This window comes from Peromyscus leucopus, chromosome 10 (genome assembly GCF_004664715.2).
Source record: "Peromyscus leucopus breed LL Stock chromosome 10, UCI_PerLeu_2.1, whole genome shotgun sequence".
Lineage (NCBI taxonomy): Eukaryota > Metazoa > Chordata > Mammalia > Rodentia > Cricetidae > Peromyscus > Peromyscus leucopus.
Genome location: NC_051071.1, coordinates 91,276,231 through 91,296,487, shown reverse-complemented (window position 1 = coordinate 91,296,487; position 20,257 = coordinate 91,276,231). Strand labels below are relative to the sequence as shown.

At 39.7% G+C, this 20,257-nt stretch overlaps 1 protein-coding gene across 11 annotated transcripts in view; it reads left to right on the top strand.

Moving 5' to 3' along the window:
- Znf644 (zinc finger protein 644) overlaps positions 1–20,257 on the top strand; it is a 78,435-nt gene that overhangs the window by 46,457 nt on the left and 11,721 nt on the right. For 3 of the 11 annotated variants that reach the window (XM_028867352.2, XM_028867351.2, XM_028867354.2), the window contains 3 exons: positions 10,336–13,355; positions 13,530–14,135; positions 15,936–16,058. The exons of 3 other annotated variants lie outside the window; for them this stretch is intronic. In XM_028867352.2, coding sequence (XP_028723185.1) covers positions 10,336–13,355; positions 13,530–14,135; positions 15,936–16,058 — 3,749 coding nt within the window. The remainder of the gene's footprint in view (positions 1–10,335; positions 13,356–13,529; positions 14,136–15,935; positions 16,059–20,257) is intronic. 5 more of the 11 variants (XM_028867359.2, XM_028867360.2, XM_037209265.1 and 2 more) reach the window with 4 other exon arrangements.

Here is a 20,257-nt window from a genome sequence, read left to right as displayed (position 1 = left end):
GAATTAATATCTTAATGATATGGTATTAAGTTTTTCAATTTTTATGAATGCCATTTTTATTTAAGTCAGTGAGTCTCAGATTATTTGTTCTCAGGACCTTTTACACTCTGATTTGTTTATGTGATTTTGTCAGGGTTTGTCCACCTCTGTGTAGTTGACATTTCAGGCCAGGTATCATGGAATTTGTGCCTCGACAGATGCTTATGGCTGCCCCCCTGTGCTCCCCCATGTGACCGCCCAGGATGTCTCCAGGCAGTGGAGAATGACAGCCATTATATTTGAATGTGAGCAGAAGCTACGTAAATACTGCTTTCTCTAAAGACAGTATTTCTAAACATGTTAGCATAAATGGAGCAGTTTTATAAAATATACTTTCTGGATGGTAATTTGGTAAGAAGAGTAGCATTATTTTACATTTTGAAAAATCTTTTAAATGTCTTAATTGAAGACCTATGTATTCTCATATCTGATTTTTTTTTTATATGCTGGGATATCACAAGTCATACAGCCCTTGGAAAATTCCATTATACACTCAGGAGAGAATGAGAGTGAAAAAGGCAAGGAAGGTGTTAGTATGAAAATTGCTTTAATTTTGAGGACTCTGCAGAGCCTCGGGGATCCCCAGTGGTCCTCAGAGCTCACTTTTGAAACTTACCCTTGAGGATTACAACTGCATTCTTGGCTGTAAGGTTTTAATTTAATTAAGTTATTTTAATCTTTTTAGAGAATGTAAGAGATCTGAAATACTTTAATACCATTTATATCCCCCCCCCCTCTTCACTCAGTTTATTTGCATGGCAGTCCTTTTTTAACTCCATGTGTTTTAGTTAGCAGTGAAACAGTGCTGTTTGTATCTGGTCAGTTTGTGATGCTACAGCAGTGTCCCGGGTTGGTGCATTTATAACCTGGAGGCTGGAATGCCAGAGCTCAGGTTGCTTGCTTCTGTTGAGTGCCTTCCTTCCGTGAGGTGACTGGAGTGCCACATGGGCAGTAGGGAGAGCAGTGTCCTGACCTCCTTCCACACATGAGCTAAGGGGAAACACTCAAGCCACCCACATATTCAGCGATTTCAAATCACTTTTTATTCAGTCCTGCACCTTCAGTTCTGTGTGTACAGTTGTTTCCTGTTTTGAAGAGCACTCTTTAGTGTGGAACTGAGAGATAATCACACTTTGTTTCCTGTGATACTCCTCTTCTCTCCCACCCAACTCCATGTGCCTTTTTCTTTTCTTAGTGCTGGAGACTGGACCCTAGGGTCTCTCTCATGCACACCGGGCAGAGACTTTGCACACACTGAGCTCTACCTCCTTGTTGACTGTTCCTGGTATTTAACTAGGATGTTACTTTGTCCCGGCTTCTGCTGTTTCTGTTGAATGTTTTTCAGCCAGACAGAGAGGCGAAGGACAATTGAAAATGTTTTTTGCTTGTCTCAGTGAGAAAGATCATGCACTCTGGGAATCTTGGGTCACCTTGTTAATTTGACATTACAAAGAACCCATTATGTGACTTGGAGTTAGCTGGGTGGTTTTGGAGAGATCTAGGAAGTAAAAATTTCTTCTTCTTTGGGTATTGACAGAGTGAGTCATATTTTATGATTGCTCCTTTCTTTAAAAATTGACATGAAGATCATATAACGTATAATTAACCATCTTTAGTGTTAATTTTGCTTTAATGTATGTTCTTTAACATACATTAAAGCAAAATTAACACTAGTGTATGGTTCTTTGATGTGTGATGTATTCACATTGTTGGGCAATCATCAGCTTGTAGTGTCTAAATTGTTTGGTCATCCCGTAAAACAGATACCTATTATATGATTATTTCTTATTTTTCCCCTCCATTATCATCTGGTAGGTTTACTTCTGTGTCTGGATAAATTTACCTATTCTGAATATTTTATAAAGTCAGAGTTAATGACCTTTTGTGATTGGTTACTTTTCTTTGGCATATTGATTCAAATTGTAGCTTGTATTTGTTTTTCTTTGAGGTGGAAGAACATTCCATTGTGTGGATATGGCACATTATTTATTTATCACTTGCTGGCCAATTGTTTTTTTTCCACCTTTTGGCCTTTGTAAATACAAGCTGTAAACAGTAGTTTCTCTGTGAGCCAGGTCTGGTGGTACAGACTAAAGCTGGAGGCTTGTAAATTAAAGGCCTGCCTGGACTGCCAAGTGAGTTGAGGGCCAGCCCAGGCGACTCTGTGGGAGGGACACTCTCTCAGAGACAGGAGGACTGTGCATAGTCGATAGTTCAGTGGTGTGGTATTTGCCTAATGTGTATTAAGCTCTAGGTAGTTGCCAGTGTTGAAAAACATAATCACTTTGAACATAAGTTTTTATTTGCTCAATGCGTTATCTAGATGTTGAACAGCTAGGTCACATGGTTCCATTTAGCCCTTTCTGAATTGCCTAACTTTCTTCCTGCAGATGGCCATTTCGCTTTCTTATCATCAGTGTTGAAAGCCTCTGGTTCCACATTTGTCTCTGTACTGGTTGTTTTCTAGTGTGTTGTTTGTTAAAGCTAAGAATCTTATGGGTATGAAGAATTATCTTTTTGAGGCTTTGATTTTTATTTCCTTAGTGACCATAAAGTGAAACATTTTTTTCATTGAGTTGGCTATTTGTAGATCTTCTTTAAAGAGACAATTTAATCAAGTCTGTTGCTAGATTTTTTTTGACCTATTTATATGTCTTGAATATTTAACATTTATCTAATACATTTAAATAATGCCCTTTGATACACAGGTCATTCATTCATTCATTCATTCATTCATTTTCAAGGCAGAATTTCTCTCTGTAGCCCTGGATGTTTTGGAGCTGGAGACCAGGCTGGCATCGGATCTTAGGTCTGCCTCTTTGCCTCCCAAGTGCTGGGATTAAAGGTGGTCACCACCATGCGCTGCATAGATATTTTACTCTGATAAAGTCCATGCTGTGACCTCCCGCGCCTGTGCTTTTGATGCTGAGAGTCCATATTTCATGCCGTCTTCTGGGAGCTTTACCAATTGGACTTTTTTTTTTCTTGTTTTTTGTTTTTGTTTTTAGAGACAGGGTCTCACCAGACAGCCCTGTTAGCCTGAAACTCACTATGTAGACCAGTCTGGCCTTGGTCTCATAGAGATCCACCTGCCTCTGCCTTCTGAGTGACAGATATTTAGATTGTTGATTATTTTTGTTTTAATTTCTGACCTGGTTCAAAAGACGGTTCTTTAGCAATGGAATACCCTTAATACCTTGTTGAAAATTGGTTGGTGATAGATGATTGATTGATCTATTGATTTCTGGACTCTGAAATATATTCCATCAGTCTAGACACCTGCCTTTCTACCACATACTACTGTAGTTTTGTAGTAACTTGAAATCAGGAAGTACTTCACTTGTCTTTTTTAATAATAGTTTTGTTATTCAGGGCACTTTGAAATTTTATATGACTTGGAGACCAGTTGAAATGAGAGCATTTGGACCAGGGAACCTCATAACTGTACAACATGTATTGTGATCATAATACTCACCTCCTCCTCCTCCTAACTCCTAGATCTACCCGCACTGAGTCTGGTTTGTGCCGCCCATGTATTCAAGAGTGTGAGGCCATCCCTTTATCATGATCAACCTACCAGGGGTCACCTGCTTAAAGAAAATTGACTCTCCTTCTCACAGAAGCCGTCATCTGTGAAGACCCCTCAGCTTAAGTGCTGACTAGCTTGTCCTATGAGGTCTTGGGTAGGCAGTCCCAGCTGCTGAGATTCATGAGTGCAGCGTTCCTGTCGGGAAGAGACTGCTTGCTCTGGTCCTCCCAGACTCTCAGCGTCTTCCCGTCTCTCTGACTCGGGCAGGATTGGATGGTGGTGATGGCAGAGGTGTTCTGTTTGTGGCTGGTTTCTCATAGACACTTACTCACTTTGTCCAGTTGTGAGTTTCTACTCAGAGAGCTGCTGTAATCTATGGGTATAAAGATAAATTTTAGAGGACAGTCTGATAACTATGTCTGTTTAGCAAAATAATAATAGGTTCACTCTTAGAGCCTATGAGCCCCCTCACTGGTTCTTGGTCAGATCTTTGCAGAACCAGATGAGCATTTCCTCAGATATTAACATATAGTACCGACGTTGAATTTCTCATTTCTGAGTTTTAATTCTAAGACCAGGAAATAGTAGGGGTGGGGTAGAGGATGTCAAATAAATGTCTAGAAAAGGAGAGCTGGTGAGATGGTTCAGAGTAAAGGTGTTTGCTGTCAGCCGGAAGAGCTGAGCTCCTTCCCCCAGGCCCGTGTGGTGGAAAGAGAGAAATAACTCTTGTGAGTCATCTGACCTGCACATCTGTGCAATGCACAGCACAGCACACACAGAGACACCAATGAAATCGTGCCTGGAGCTTTTTTAATAAAACCAAGACTATAGAATTACCTTTCTACATTGTTTGCTTTTGTTCCGTGCCTGTACCCCATCACACCTCACGTTTTTTGTAGTTATCTACGTGTGTTTGCCTTAGGATTCCTGAAAGTTTCTTGCGAGAGAAAGCCCTGCAGCTTGAGTGCTGTTAGCCACTTGGTGCCCGGGGCCACTGTGTCGACACGTTACAAGTGACTTTGAGATCAGAAAGTGTCGAGAGGCTAGTAGTTACATCTTCATCCTAGTTTCAGAGAGTGTTGTAGGTTGGTGATGTAATTAAATTAAATTAATATGTATCGTACAGGTAAGAAAGGACCTTAGAAATGATCTTACTTGATCTTCAACCTTGGGTTCTGTTCTTCAATGTTCCTGGCTGAGCCATTTTAGTTGGCTTTTGTGTGAGACAACCATCTTCAAGGTCAAGTTCCTGTTCCTGGCTTTTTTTAATTTTAAGGTGAAATTCCATCCTTATAGTCTGAAGATATTGATCATGTGTTCTGTTCCTATGACAAGCTTTGAATAACTTGTAGATTATAAACTGTATGGGTTGTAAGACTAAACATACTAGCCGGGCGTTGGTGGCGCACGCCTTTAATCCCAGCACTCGGGAGGCAGAGGCAGGCGAATCTCTGTGAGTTCGAGGCCAGCCTGGGCTACCAAGTGAGTCCCAGGAAAGGCGCAAAGCTGCACAGAGAAACCCTGTCTTGAAAAACCAAAAAAAGGAAAAAAAAAAAAAAAAGACTAAACATACTAAGTTGCCTCTTTGTTTTATTATATGACATTGTGGTTAGTTTTAGCTCTACTTTTGTATAAGTGTTTATTTTTTATAGTGTTTCCATTCTTTGTGACACCCTCATTAAGTTACTACCTGGATGATATGTAACATGCTTTGTCTATGTAATGCCTGTCTTTATATTTTACTTTGTCTTCCAGCAGAATCTGGGTGAGAATTAGGTTTGTATGTTGTTACACTGTGTATAGCACGTATAGACTTCAATACTGTAGTGATTTAAATATAGTTAATTGGGATTGATTTCGCAGTCAAGATGACAGTTTGTGAATGGTTCTCCCTTCTTGACCCAGTCTCTCATGTTACTAGCTGAAGTTGTCATGTATTCTAAGGCTAATGTAAATGAACATAGGGTTTGTGAAAACCTGACTAGAACTCAGCTAGTGGGCAACATTATAATTTATTTATAGCTGTGTAATACAATTACTAATGAACTAACTTAGAATGGGGGCAAAATTATGCTACATTTTATGTGAAATTATACTATATGACAAAGGTTGGCATTATGTAATAAGTACCCACAAAATGTTAACCTACTTGCAATAAATACAATTAATAATGTACATAAAAGAATGAAATTAAGCTAATTTTTATCAAAAAAGAATTATTCATGAACAGAAAGTGGACAACATAGATTTGATGACAGGAAGGTTGTATCTAATCTGAATTACTGAGTGACCTAGGAAGCTTGCTCAGAGGGATTACAGAATAATTATGTTAATATGCAATTATCACCTCATTTCTTCTGTAGTAACCTCAAGATGTAGTGTAGTGAGGGTGTTATAGCAAGTGCTGATAGTTTGCAAAAATACTGATGTTTGAGATTTCTGAGACAATAAGACTAGCTTGAGGCATATAAGTGATGATCTGTCATCTTGAAGACAGATCTGACCTCTGTACTTTTTAGTGCTCACAGTATAACTAGAGGCAGTTACAGCTGGAGAACTCATTATGCTTCTCTAGAAACTGAAATACGTTTCATGTAGATTTTAAACCCCCATTTGTAGCTTTAAAAAAAGTGTATGAATTGTTTAAAGAACATATTTAGATTCAGTTAAGAGGGAGATTCTGTGATTCAATGATTATAGAAGGATTTTAGTAGTGCCATCTAAACATTATTTAAAGAGTCGTCCTAAGGAGTGCTTTGAATTCATCAAATTCAACTTCTCTTAAACACTGAAATCTTTTCAATATTATACCATTATAGTATGTTTTAAATGTTAGCTTCCTTTATTTTTATTTTTTAAACATTTTTAATGATACATTTATTTTTTTTTTATGCACATTGGTTTTTGTGTGCTTGTTTCTCTGTGTAAGGGAGTCAGATCCCCTGGAACTGGAGTCACGGACAGTTGTGAGATGCCATGTGGGCGCTGGGACTTGAACCCAGATCCTCTGGAAGAATAGTCAGTGCTCTTGTCCACTGAGCCACCTAGCACCAATTAGCTTCCTTAAATTTAATAAATAATGCTTATCTCTAGATATGTTTCTTCTTTGTTTGTAATATACTGGTACAGTGGCTCAGCTGTATGTGTTTGTCCATATAAAGGTAGTGGGAAAGTGTTTGAAAAGGTGTCAAATTAGTTGATAGGTCAAATGCCTTCTTACCTGGATGAACACACTCCTCTGTGAATTCAAGGGAATAGATGTCACGATTACAGATGCTTCCTTCAGTGCCGTGGGATCTAATGATGCGTTGTGTGTCACTGGGCCCTGAAAATTGTATAAAATACTTGAAGCATTTTATAGTCAGAATATATTATGAAGATTACCCCCCAAAAAATGTTAGTTGTTCATAAATACAGCTATCCGTAGCTAGTTAAGCCACATTTCATTATGTGGACATAAAGAAAAACTGACTGGTAAAGACCTGATTTTATGTTTTAGCAGTGTAATTCAGTTTTCCTTTCTTTACTAGAAATGTCTTGTGGATCAGTTATGTTTTACACATGTACTCTTCCTACGTCTTTCAGCAAAATGGTTTGGCGTCGTCCAAATGTGAAGTTAGAAGATCTTATTAAGCCATTCTGGTAACAGGGATGCAGCCTCCAAAACGACGTGATATTCTCATGGTTTGTCACCCTGCTGTTAAGGGGGTACCAATGAAGTTGCTTTAAATGGAAAGCGTCTGTTCCATCCTTGAACCTCTAACACCAGAACAGATGGGTGGAACACAGAACATGGAAGGCTTTCCCTCTGAGGTGGCAACAGTGAAGCCACTCATTAACACTGAATTTACCACTTCGTTAGCAACGCTGCTTCCTGTTGAGAAAAGCTAATACAGGCTTCAAATTGACTGAGCATATATTTGTCTACTTCTGAGATTATAATAAATAGAAACAGAAAGTGTCTTCCAGGCTAGTTAAAAAACTGTCATTCATCACAGATGTATGAGGTGGTTGTTAATATTGCGGCATTTTACTTTTCTCCTGGACTCAGTGGGAAAGAAATCCCGGGACGGGGACAGGACAGCACCAGCCTCCCTTTCTTTTGACATTTGTGCCCTCTCCTCACACACGTTTGTGTGCTGCCTGTGTTTAACTTCTGTGTTTGTGATGTAGACTCCTGCTGGGTGCTGCATTAGCACCATTTTGGGGTGATATCATTGAATATGATCTTATTGGAAGTCTATTTTTATTACTGTGGAAGTTTGCCAGTTCCAAAGCAGAATTCTAAAATGTGTGAGAGAAGGAATAATGATTGTTGGTATAAACAATGCCAAAGAAAGATCTTTTATGATATTTGTTTGTAATCTTTGATGCATTTATTAAGCATTTTGTTGAAAGAATGATGTGTTTTGTAAGTTATGAAATGAGACAGTTATTACAAATCCTTTATTCTTGTGCTGGAGTTAATGTTTTATAAAACATGAAATTTATACTCCGTCTGAAAACCACTCCAAACATCTTAATTTCTGGATTGAATTTTAGAGCCCTGCTGTCTTAAAATAGTATTGTTCACTGTACAGTTTTATATACCGCAAAGATAATGTGAAGGGTTTATTTTTATCTGCAGATAAGAAGCCAAGGCTGTCTTGTTTACTGTGTTCTCATAGCACAGCTGTGCCTGGCGCAGAGCAAGTGCTTAGGAAGTGTGTGCGCGGTACCACTGGGCCGTGCTTCCTTCCGTCGCTTCCTTCCGTCTCTCGCGGCTGCTTCCTTCCGTACTGGAGTTAGGTTTTAGGTCGTGTCACAGGTGCTGACTCGAGTCCAGAACCATGGTAGGACTTGTATTCGAATTACATGTCTAGATTTCATAGAAAGAAAGCTAGTTTTCTTTGGGTTTTGATTTTGCAGTTGCATTTTTATTTATTCAACACTTAGTCCTTTATTTAACAGACACTGCCTAGCGCCTTTGCCAGGTGGTTCTGTGAAACATGGTGGTGACCAGGTTGTGTCCCTGCCCTTAGGAGTTAAAGACAAGCAATTCTGGTACATTGTGTCCACTTCTCAAAGAGCTGTGTGGAAGAGTGCCCAGTGATGTAGGGGCGTAACCATAGCCACATGTGACTCTCTGTCTCTCAGCCATGCTCCTTTCTCTTAAAGTTCTGCTCTGTCTTCTTATAACAATTCAATATATGATCAAAAGCACTTTGCCGTGTTCATCTACATTATGTATGAAATAAACTAAGTATTTGTGACATTTCATTGTAAAAAAGTTTTAGGCCTCTGCACTTCTATCAGATTATAAATGGTATAATTGCTTTTAGGGAATGCCTAGAATTTGAAATCTCAGTGTATGAAATTTTAGCATAAAACTTGATTAATTTTAACATTAGTAACTTACAATTAGTGATAACTTGAATAAAGAATGACTAGAACCTTACAAATAAAACAGTTTTATAGTTGGTAAAATTTTGATAGAACACTGTCTTGAGAGCAAAACAGTTTTAAAATACTTTAGAAGTAAAAAATACTATTTTATACATAGTAAGCCATTTATGTTGATTGCAAATAGTCTATTTGACTCAAATCAAATGATTTACTCTGTAATATTTGTTACTTTCCTCCAGGAAAGAGCTTTCAGGTGAAAAAACAGTTCTTTTTTTTTTAATTTTATTTTATTTTACAATACCATTCAGTTCTACATATCAGCCACGGGTTCCCCTATTCTCCCCCCTCCCACCCCCTCCCCTTACTCCCAGCCCACCCCCCATTCCCACCTCCTCCAGGGCAAATCCTCCCGTGAGGACTGCGATCAACCTGGTAGACTCAGTCCAGGCAGGTCCAGTCCCTTCCTCCCAGACTGAGCCAAGTGTCCCTGCATAAGCTCCAGGTTTCAAACAGCCAACTCATGCAATGAGCACAGGACTTGGTCCCACTGCCTAGATGCCTCCCAAACTGATCAAGCCAATCAACTGTCTCACCTATTCAGAGGACCTGATCCAGCTGGGGCCCCTCAGCCTTTGGTTCATAGTTCATGTGTTTCCATTCATTTGGCTATTTTTTTTTTCAATAATTGAGTAGAACCGAAATTTATTATAAGCCACAGTCGTCCTAGGGACCTCCATACTATATATATATATATAGCCTCTATGGTTCTATGGGTTGTGGTCTGATTGTTCTTTATTTTATATCTAGAATCCACTTATGAGTGAGTACATACCATGACTGTCTTTCTGGGTTTGGGTTACCTCACTCAGGATGATTTTTTCTAGTTCCATCCATTTGTCTGCAAATTTCATGCTTTCATTGTTTTTCTCTGCTGAGTAGTACTCCATTGTGTATATGCACCACATGAAAAAACAGTTCTTTACATACAGTAGTTGACAGTTCCAGTTCTGCTGTGTAGAGTAACTATGCTTAGGAAGTCTGTTCAAGCCAGAGAATTATTTTTATCATAAATTTATGCATAATATTTTAAATTTTCTTTCAATGTGTAATGCATTCATTTATATTGTGTGTGAGTGCATGCTCCATTTCCCTGGCTAGTTTGTATAGAATACAGAATTTCTAGAAAGCTCAAACAGCAGTATTTGCTTTGAAAATTTTTTTTAAAGTGGTTCAATTTTCTTTGAAATGTTTTCTAATTCCTAAAAAATTATTAGTATTATCAATATAAAGATAAGCCAGTGAAAACGTATACTTCCAACTCTCCCTACATTCCAATAGCATGTCTTTCATGCAAATCTAAATTTTTGTTTTCCATTTTCTAGACTAAATGTGTTAAATGATCTTGCCATCAATATGGATGATTTGAAGATAAACACCGATATTACTGGTGCTAAAGAAGAACTCCAAGATGACAGCAATTTTATCTCAGAGAAAGACAGTGGAGTTCATAAACCAAAAGATTGTCAGACATCATTTCAGAAAAACAATTCATTGACTCTGTCTGAAGAATTGTCAGAGGACAAATCAGAAAAAGCCTTAAGTGGAGGCCAGTCTGCTTTGTTTATACCTGCCGGCGCTCCTGCTGTTTCTAGTGAAAACTTTACCTTGCCTACAGGAGCTGTCGTTAATGGACCAGTTTCACGCTCCTCCTTAACAAAGACTTCCAATATGAATGAAGGTAGTGTTTCATTAACCACTGGACAGCCTGTGGATCAGCCAGCAACAGAACCTTGTTCAACGTTGAAGGCAGCAGCTGATCTTCAGCTGTCTGCACCACAAAAAGCAAGTCAACACCAAGTTCTGTTTTTGTTATCAGATGTAGCACATACTAAGAATACAGCCCATTCCATTAAAAAACTACCTACCTCTGCTTTAGTTGGTTGTGATGTTCCGAATTCAGTAGGGAGCAGTATGAAGTCAGAGAGCACTTTACTAAATCAAGTAGAGGTGGGTGAGGGTAATGAAGGTGTATTGGTAAAAGATGATTGTGTCAATACATTAGCAGGAATTTCCTCAGGTACAGATGAATTTAGGCCAGAAAATGATACAAACTGGGATCCCCAAAAAGAGTTCATTCAGTTTCTTATGACTAATGAAGAAACAGTGGATAAACCTCCAGTTCTTCCTAAAGTAGTAGGTCTCGAAAAAAAGAGAAAGCGAAAAATGGATGTAAGCAAAATAACTCGTTACACAGAGGGTGGTTTTAGTGATTCTAATTGTGTACCCAATAAATCAAAAGTGCTAGAAGTTGACTTTCTGGGGCAGAATGAGGAGGGACAAGCAATAGATTCACAGAAATACACTTTGTCCAAAGTGAAACCGGAGTCTGCTGACGAAGACTTGGAGTCTGTGGATACTTTTCAGCATCTGGTTTATAACTCAGATAAATGTGGAGAAGATAATTCACCTGCTCATACTCGCACTTTGATTTCAACCACCTTGAAAAAGAAATGTGAAGAGAGTGACTGTGAGTCCCCCGCTGCCTTCAGCCCCGAAGAGCCGTCGTTCTACCCCTGCACGAAGTGCAACGTGAACTTCCGGGAGAAGAAGCACTTGCACAGGCACATGATGTACCACCTGGACGGGAACAGCCACTTCCGCCACCTTAACGTCCCGAGGCCGTACGCTTGCAGAGAGTGCGGACGGACGTTCCGGGACCGCAATTCGCTGCTGAAGCATATGATCATTCACCAGGAAAGAAGACAGAAGCTGATGGAAGAAATTCGTGAACTGAAAGAACTCCAAGATGAAGGAAGAAGTGCGCGATTACAATGCCCTCAGTGTGTGTTTGGTACCAATTGCCCTAAGACGTTTGTGCAACATGCTAAAACGCATGAGAAAGACAAAAGGTACTATTGCTGTGAAGAGTGTAACTTCATGGCCGTGACAGAAAATGAACTGGAATGCCACCGAGGCATTGCCCATGGAGCAGCGGTGAAATGTCCTGTCGTCAGTTCCGATGTAACTCAGAGGAAAACACAAAAAAAGACTTTGATGAAAGACTCTGTTACAGGATCGTCCAAAAAGTCAGCTACATACCTATGTAAAATGTGTCCCTTTACCACTTCAGCCAGAAGTATTTTGAAAAAGCACATGGAGTATTTGCATTCCCCCTCGTGTGTTGATTCATTGAATCCTCTTGGACTTGACAAAAGAAAAAGTGACATCCTGGAGGAATCTGTAGATGTCGATTGCACTAAGCCATTAGTTAAACAACAGTCAGCCACATTTCCAAAGAACTCTGCTTTAAAACAAGATGTTAAACGAACATTTGCATCAAGCTCACAATCGAGTAATTTATCAAAATTTCATAAGCGGCCACATAGAATACAAAAAGCCCGGAAAAGTATTGCCCAGTCTGGTGTAAATGCATGCAATCAAAACGGCTCTCCTCACAAGAATGTTACGGTTAAAAGCAGCACTGACCAAAAGCCAAAGTATTTCCATCAAGCAGCAAAAGAAAAATCTAATGCCAGGGCAAATAGCAGTTATTTATATAGACACAAGTATGAAAACTACAGGATGATCAAAAAATCAGGTGAATCATACCCACTTCCTTTCAAAAAAGAGGTTAATTCATTAAACTCTTTACATCTGTTTTCATCATCAAGTAATTCTCATAATAATTTTATTTCAGACCCTCATAACCCAGACACCAAAAGGCCAGATCACAAGCGTGTAGCCGTAAAAAGAGTAGTTAAGGCTTCCAAGAAGGAAAGTTCTGGTGGAGAAGACTTGGATAGCTATCCTGATTTTCTGCATAAAATGACTGTTGTTGTTTTGCAAAAGCTTAACTCTGCTGAAAAGAAAGATAGTTATGAAACGGAAGATGACAGTTCCTGGGACAATGTGGAGCTAGGTGATTACACTACACAGGCCATGGAAGGGGAAGCCTACAGTGGTCTTAGTCAGGAGCATGTGAACTTGTTGCCCCTATTTAAAAGCAAGATGGAAAGCCAAGGTCCTGGAGACAGTGCTGCCCTCAGTTACAATCAGAACGACGGCTTTTATTTTGAGTACTATGAAGACGGGGGCACCAACAGCTTTTTACACGAGATACACGATCCTCAGCATTTGGAAAACGCAGAAACGCCTTTGTCAAAGCATAACTCGGTTTTTCACTGGACTGATTTGTCCCTCGAGAAGAAGTCTTGTCCTTATTGCCCAGCAACATTTGAAACAGGTGTTGGGCTGTCCAACCACGTCCGAGGACACCTTCATAGAGCAGGGTTAAGCTATGAAGCCCGGCACGTTGTGTCACCAGAACAAATAGCCACAAGTGACAAAATGCAGCATTTCAAAAGGACTGGCGCAGCGACGCCTGTGAAGCGAGTTAGAAAAGGTAAGTTCACATGTGGAGATAGTTGGGGCCTAATAAAGCTGTTGAGATTCAGAGGAGTTGAAAATTGTGTTTGAATTTGGTCCTTCTTAGAATCACAGAATTCATATTTCAGAGTTAATTCATTGATGGGGATTTGTCAAAGAGTCTGACGCTGCTCTCACCAATCTCTTTTAGCTGTAGAGAAGGCTGAGACTACTTCTGAACACACTTGTCAGCTCTGTGGTGGTTGGTTTGACACAAAGATTGGGTTATCAAATCATGTCAGAGGCCATCTGAAAAGACTTGGGAAAACTAAGTGGGATGCTCACAAATCTCCAATCTGTGTTCTGAATGAGATGATGCAGAATGAAGAGAAGTATGAAAAGATTTTAAAGGCACTGAACAGTCGTCGCATTATTCCCAGACCATTTGTAGCTCAGAAACTCACATCAGGTGATGACTTCCTGTCTCAGAATGTTTTACCTCTTGATGAATATCGTAATGGCCTAAAGACAGAGGCTCTGTCAGTGTCTGCATCAGAGGAAGAAGGCCTGAGTTTCCTAAATGAATGTGACGAAACAAAACCTGAACTGCCCAGTGGAAAAAAGAACCAGTCTCTCACACTGATAGAACTTCTTAGAAACAAAAGAATGGGTGAAGAAAGGAATTCTGCTCTTTCTCCTCAGAAGATCCATAACCAGACAGCAAGAAAGAGATTTGTCCAGAAATGTGTTCTTCCATTACATGAAGACAGTCCCTTGATGTATCAACCACAAAAAATGGACTTGACTATGCACTCAGGTAAGAGGGCGCTTGTGACTTAGTTAAACACAGTTGAGTTGCACTTTGTGAGGTGGAGCATCTGGGCAGTGCTTTCTGAGCATCTTCCTGTTTGAGCTGCTGCATTTGCAGAGCCTGTTGGTTATTCTGCTATGGCCGATCAGTGGATGCCCAGCAGCACTGAGCCTCTGCCTCATTTCTCGGTCTGAACGTAAGTTGAGAACCAAAGCAAAACGCACACGCACACACACCCCTACACCAAGCCAACTGACGTGTGAAAATCGGCGCTGCTGTAGTATGAGAGGCTGATGTTTAAGAGCACTGCCCGGTTGAGAGGGACAACCTCTGGCACATCTCTGCCAGGGCTGCAGAGTGCTGTTTTCAGAACCGGGCTGCTGGTGTGTGTCCTGCTGCTTAGGCAAGACAGTGCAGAACAGCTTCTTTAGACCAAAGGACTGGTACCTGTTGTGTGATGCCGTTAACCCCACAAGCGTCTCCTCTCTGAAGCTCATTGTATTATGGGATGGTGTGCCTTGAGAGAACTGTGGTGAATATGAAGAAATGTCTGCTCGGCCTTTGGATTTTACAGTTGCGCTCTACTACGGCAGAGCAGGGCTTCTCTTGGTGCGGTCTGCCAAGTTTCTTTCTGTTGAAGGAATAGTTTGAATGTGTTGGGAAGGATGTGGCAGGTAAATATCCAACTGTATTTTGGTATTCTTAGGTCTGGTTTATACTCAAACACTAGAAGGGTCTTTTGGGTTTATTTGTTTTGAGGTGAAGAGTGTTGAAGGTTGTGTATGTGAGCCTATGTTGACTGTGTCTTAGCTAATAGAAATTGGCCAGTGGATTAGTAAAGAATCAAATTACTGTAATTCTGATTTGCTTCTTGGCAAGCACCAAATATCTCAAATATTTGTACTGTAATTTTGATTTAGGGGAATATTAGAAAAAATGCTTTCTCTGGTGTAGGATTCTGGATAGTAGGGTGCTTTCTTCCATAGAGACGATCTTTCAAAGTTAGTAGTGTTCTTTAAAGAAGGAAGAAGTTCAGAGAGCATATTAGTGTGTTAACCATGAGACAGTATTGTGACCATCATAATAGTGTTGATGACACCTATTGAAATGTTTTGGGGGAGTGACAGTTGTCTGAAAAGTTTATATAGAGTGTATTTTTCAACATGGTTTCTTTCCCGTGGTAGTATTGGCTTGTTGATCATTTATTTAGCACAAAGATTTTAGCAAGAAAACTTCAAATCATTAACTTGCATTATTGATTGCTCATTCAGAGTAATAAACATAAAATGCCCTGAATAAAATGTTGTGTCTAACAGCTGTTGAGTGGTATGTTTTCCCACCTCTTCTCCCAGCATTCATCGGAAAGCCTAATTTAGAGTCAGGCCTTTTACGGTTTTGTGGGTAAAACAATTTCATTACCACTTTGTCAACTAGACTTTTTAATTCTTTATTGGTATGTTGTAAGCTTTGAGCCTTCGCAGCAGAACTGTGCTATGCAAATCACGAAGTTGAATGATCATAGGCTTAAGAAATGATCTGCGTAACACAGAAGTCTGCAAGAGGGTAGCAGTGGGAGTTGGCTGAGGGGTTTGGGGGTCAGGCGCCTTCCACCTTTGCAAGGAGCAAGGGCCAGCTCGGAATACTAACCGCCACTGCTAACAGTTAACTCCTGCCTTAATTCACACTAAGCCAACTCAATGAACGTTTCAAAGTCCATCTTCTGTGGTACTTTTCTACACACATTAAGCTAAGAAAATTTCCCTTTTTGAAGTGAGAACTGGATTATAGTTTTCTTTTGAATGATAGGTGTGCCTGTGAAGCTTAGAACATGTGTGCATTGCACTACGACGTTCACAAGTGCTGTTAGCCTGTCCAACCACTTCCGCGCTTGTGCACGAAGGAAGAGTGCTGGACTTGTGCCTGGTACAGGTAGGTTTGAACAGATGTCACAACAAGTCTGTTTGATAGAGTACTCTTTTTTTCTCCTCACCAGACTGGTGCCAATAAGTTAGATGATATCTGTAGCTCTTTTTGATAACCAGCAATTGAATACACATTAAAGTTCAGCAACTTGTAAACTGTTAGATAGAATTTTAATAAATGATTATTTTTCACCTGGCTCATACTGATTTGATTTGGGGAAAAATAGCCCATTTGAGGTGCACTTTTGAGTCTATATTAATTCCATTCTTTTAAAAATTATATTATATTTGATTTTCAAATTTATCTTTCTTTTAGTAGGTTCTAATGATAAAAACCACACACACACAAAAAAAAGATTATAGTAGTGCTACTTTGGAATAAGACGCTTTATTAGAAAAGGAAATCAGTGAAATTTCAAATATATAGAATAGTTCATTAGTCTATAGATTGAATCTTCAAGGGGGAAAGTCTTAATAATGAACCTTTTTGACAGTTGTATAGATTTTTCTTTTAATTCCCCTAACCTACATTTAGGATTAATGAACCTAGATGTACATGTAAGTGTTGACATGCACAGTTCTGGGTTATTTTTGGTTGGCTAGTCCAGCCTTGCAGATGATGCCTTGTTTGTGAGCATTTGTCAGCTTACTCATAACACGCTTCTTCCACCTTGCAAAGTGCTTTGCTCTTGGCCTTGGACTCTCCAAGTTGCCTGCTTTAGCAAGTCTCGTGTCTCTAAGTCCTAAAATACGCCTCTCTTTCTCAATAGAGCTGCACAAATCTTTTTCCTGTTAAAATCCTCCTCCTAATCTTTGCATTTCTCTTGTTCTTTTGAGGTCATTGCCTTCTGCTTTCTTGGGTAGTTGTTTGCCCAGCCTTTTGTTCTTCCTCACGCTCTGTGGCTTCCATCCTCCGTGTCTGTGCTGCTCAGGAGATACTTGGTCTGTGCTGGTGTTCTTCTTCTGCTTCTTCACAAATGACAGGACCACTGTTCCTATGAAAAGGAGAAAAACAGTCCGTTTTAGTTCACTGATTCAGAGCTCTGACTACGAGGTGTAATTTTCATGTACCTGTCCTTTGATCAGCGTGCAATTGTAGACATTAAAGATGGGAGGCAGTGGAAGGCAGACACTGCTGAAGTGCGGGTCACTGTCATCATCGCTGTGCTGTGTGACTGACAAGCACGATGCTTAGGGGAAGTGTGGGTCTAGGCTTCTCTTCCCATTGTAGAAGGACTTGGTCATCTGTCTACACTTGGAAAGTTATTGCATAGCTAAGCTGGAGTTCTAACCAAGACCATCTTGTCTTGGCTTTTCTCCTGGTCACTGTTCTCTACTATATGGAAGAAGTCTTTTTCTTGGATTTTTGTTTGGTAATTCTAAAATGAAATTGGGTTTAAAGTGGGGAACATTTTGGTGAAGGCCAAATAAATGAGTCTAATTAGAAACAAGGACCCCGATATATTGATTAGGCCTACTTTAGGTTTTTGGAGGGCTTACGAAGATGTTTCACTGAGTACTTAGTAACTTATTCTGATATTTAATCGGTGAGGTGTTTCTCCACTTGACTATTGGTCCATTAAATACTTTGATCTGAAAACTTTTCAAAACACAGTAGTTTAAGGCACTGGTAACTGATTTTACCTTTCATTAAAACAACAACAAAAACAAACCACAAACCCTTCACTATTAGAGAGAAAAAGAATATAGAATGAACTGGATAGTCTAGGCCATCAAGGGAAAAGAGAATATTGCAGTTAAATACTAACCAACATGTCAGAAATGCTAGACAATCAATAATTACTTGGCATTTCTAGGTATAAAGAAGGAAAAACACAAGTGTGAAGAAAGTCCATAGTGGTGTTTTCCATAACTAATACCACTTCCCTTCCTTCGGCATTCTGTAATAATTTGTCTCAATCTAAAGTTTCTTTGATCCATAAGGCTGTGTGCGTGTACACACACACACACACACACACACACACACACCACACTCCCCTTTCCTGCTTTTTCATGCCAGTTAAGTTTTTATTCAGCTTTATTAATGTTTTTGTTTCCCAGATAGAGAATCTAGTTAATATCTCTAAGTGCCACATGCTTATTCCTTTCCCAATACTTATATCACAGGCCTAGGGAGTTCTTGATTATCATAAGGGGTCATATGAATGAGAAGCTTAGCTTTGTAAGAGATAGATAGATAGATAGATAGATAGATAGATAGATAGATAGATAGATAGATAGATATTTGTTTATAAACCATACCTTCATACAAGTACATCACAAAACTGGAACAATGAAAAAGAGAAAATAGTAGGAACGAAGCTTATATAAGTCTCATGTATGCTTCTCGTTCAGTTTTTGTTCATGTAGATTTTTATTTGTATGATCCAGTTTTTGAAGAAAAAGCTTAAGTAGGGGCTGGGAAGGTGGCTTAGTGGTTAAAGTACTTTCTGAACTATCAAGGACCAGAGATTGGATTCTGGGCATCCGTGTAAATAAGCTGGGTGTGGCAGCACTCCTCTCCAGTCCCAGTGATGGGAAGTAGAGAATCACTGCCCATCCTGTCCAGTCGGCACTACGGACCTCAGGTTCATTGAGAGACTGTCCAGACAAGTAAACAAAATGAAGGAGCACTTTAGACAAACATCCCAGTGTCAGCCACAAGCCTCCACGTGTGCATGAACAGGCAAGTACACATACATGTGCACACAACACAAACACACAGCTTATACATTCTCAAGGCTGAGTGTGGTAGCCTGTGTCAGATGAGCTTTTTTTTAAGCTGTTTAGAAGCGTCAGCTCCTGCTGTCTCCTGTGCGATCCGGTGGAATTTCAGAGATAGAAATCGTCCTTCTCACGCCGTTCCAGCTAGCCTTAGACTGAAAACTCTACTTCCTAAAGTATCAATTTGCTGACTATTCAAATACTTGGAATGTGATGGTTCTTCATTTTAACGTCTTGACTCCCACATATAAATTACCCGCATGCTATCCCTGTTCATTTATTTATCTGATAACACTCTAGTATTTTTTTTTTTTTTTTGCTAAAAATTAACGCTTGTTATGATGCAGTAAGTTGGTTTACTCCCCATTGGAAGTTGCTACCCACGTACTGAATACCCTGCCTTAAGTTCCCGTCTGTTTAGGCAGTGGTACGGACTAGAACCAACAATAGAAGTATCTTAGAAAGCTTGACACTTCTGTGGCAGCAACAGAATTTATTTTTCTCAACCTACTCATTTTTGTATACCAACTATTTTTTAAAGGTAGATAATGGCCTTTGGAATTTCAAGTGGAAATTTATAGGGGAACATATTTTTTATTCCAAAAGTACATTGGGGAATGATCTTATTTGTCTTATCTGAAGAGCACATTTTTTCACAACACTTTAGAAGTAATACATACTAGTTATCTAAAGTGACCAGCCCACCATAATGAGAAATGAGAAAAAGGTTTTAAGTGGTAGTCCATTCGATAGTACCGCTAGTACATTATGCTTGTTTAAAAAAAAAAAAAAAAAAAAAAAAAAGTTTATATTTCAAATCATCACTTTTTAAAGTGTAATTGTAGGTTGGATCTTACTAATGGGTATTTTGCCTGTTTTCAGCTTTACTGATAGAATACCCCTACAAGTACTAATGAGCTCAGCCAGGTGCTGAGTGGGTTCACAGAACATTAGGAAAGTCCTCCTGTGCTATGAAAATGCTCTAGGAGTGCCTTCTACTGTGACATTGTTCAGGCTTCCCATTATGTGTCAAGTGACGCATTTGTACCCTCATAGTGTCCTCTGTTACTGCAGTGTGAAGGCTTGTGATTCGGTCCCATAAAGTATAAGTAGAATATTGATCTTAAAACTATCCAAAGAAACTTGAACTCAAAGCCACATACCTTGATAATTCTCTCAACTGGATTGGCTTTGAAATGAACAAGACATATCTGCTATCAGAGTTTAAGGAAGGGTCATTGGCAACAGTAGCCCTCAAAATTAGAGCTGTTCAAGAGTAGTGCACAATTTAGTGCCGTGTGGGCTGTAAGGGTCCAGCATTCGCCGGTTGCTTAGCTTAGGTCCCTTTGGTGCAGACCTGGGAATGGAGGGGCCTGGCTGTCCCCGCTTCCCTGTAGTGCACACAAATGGACATGCAGATCTACCCACATGCACAAAGAAGAACGCATAGTGTCTTCTGCCTTGTATTTTAAAAGCTGTCTG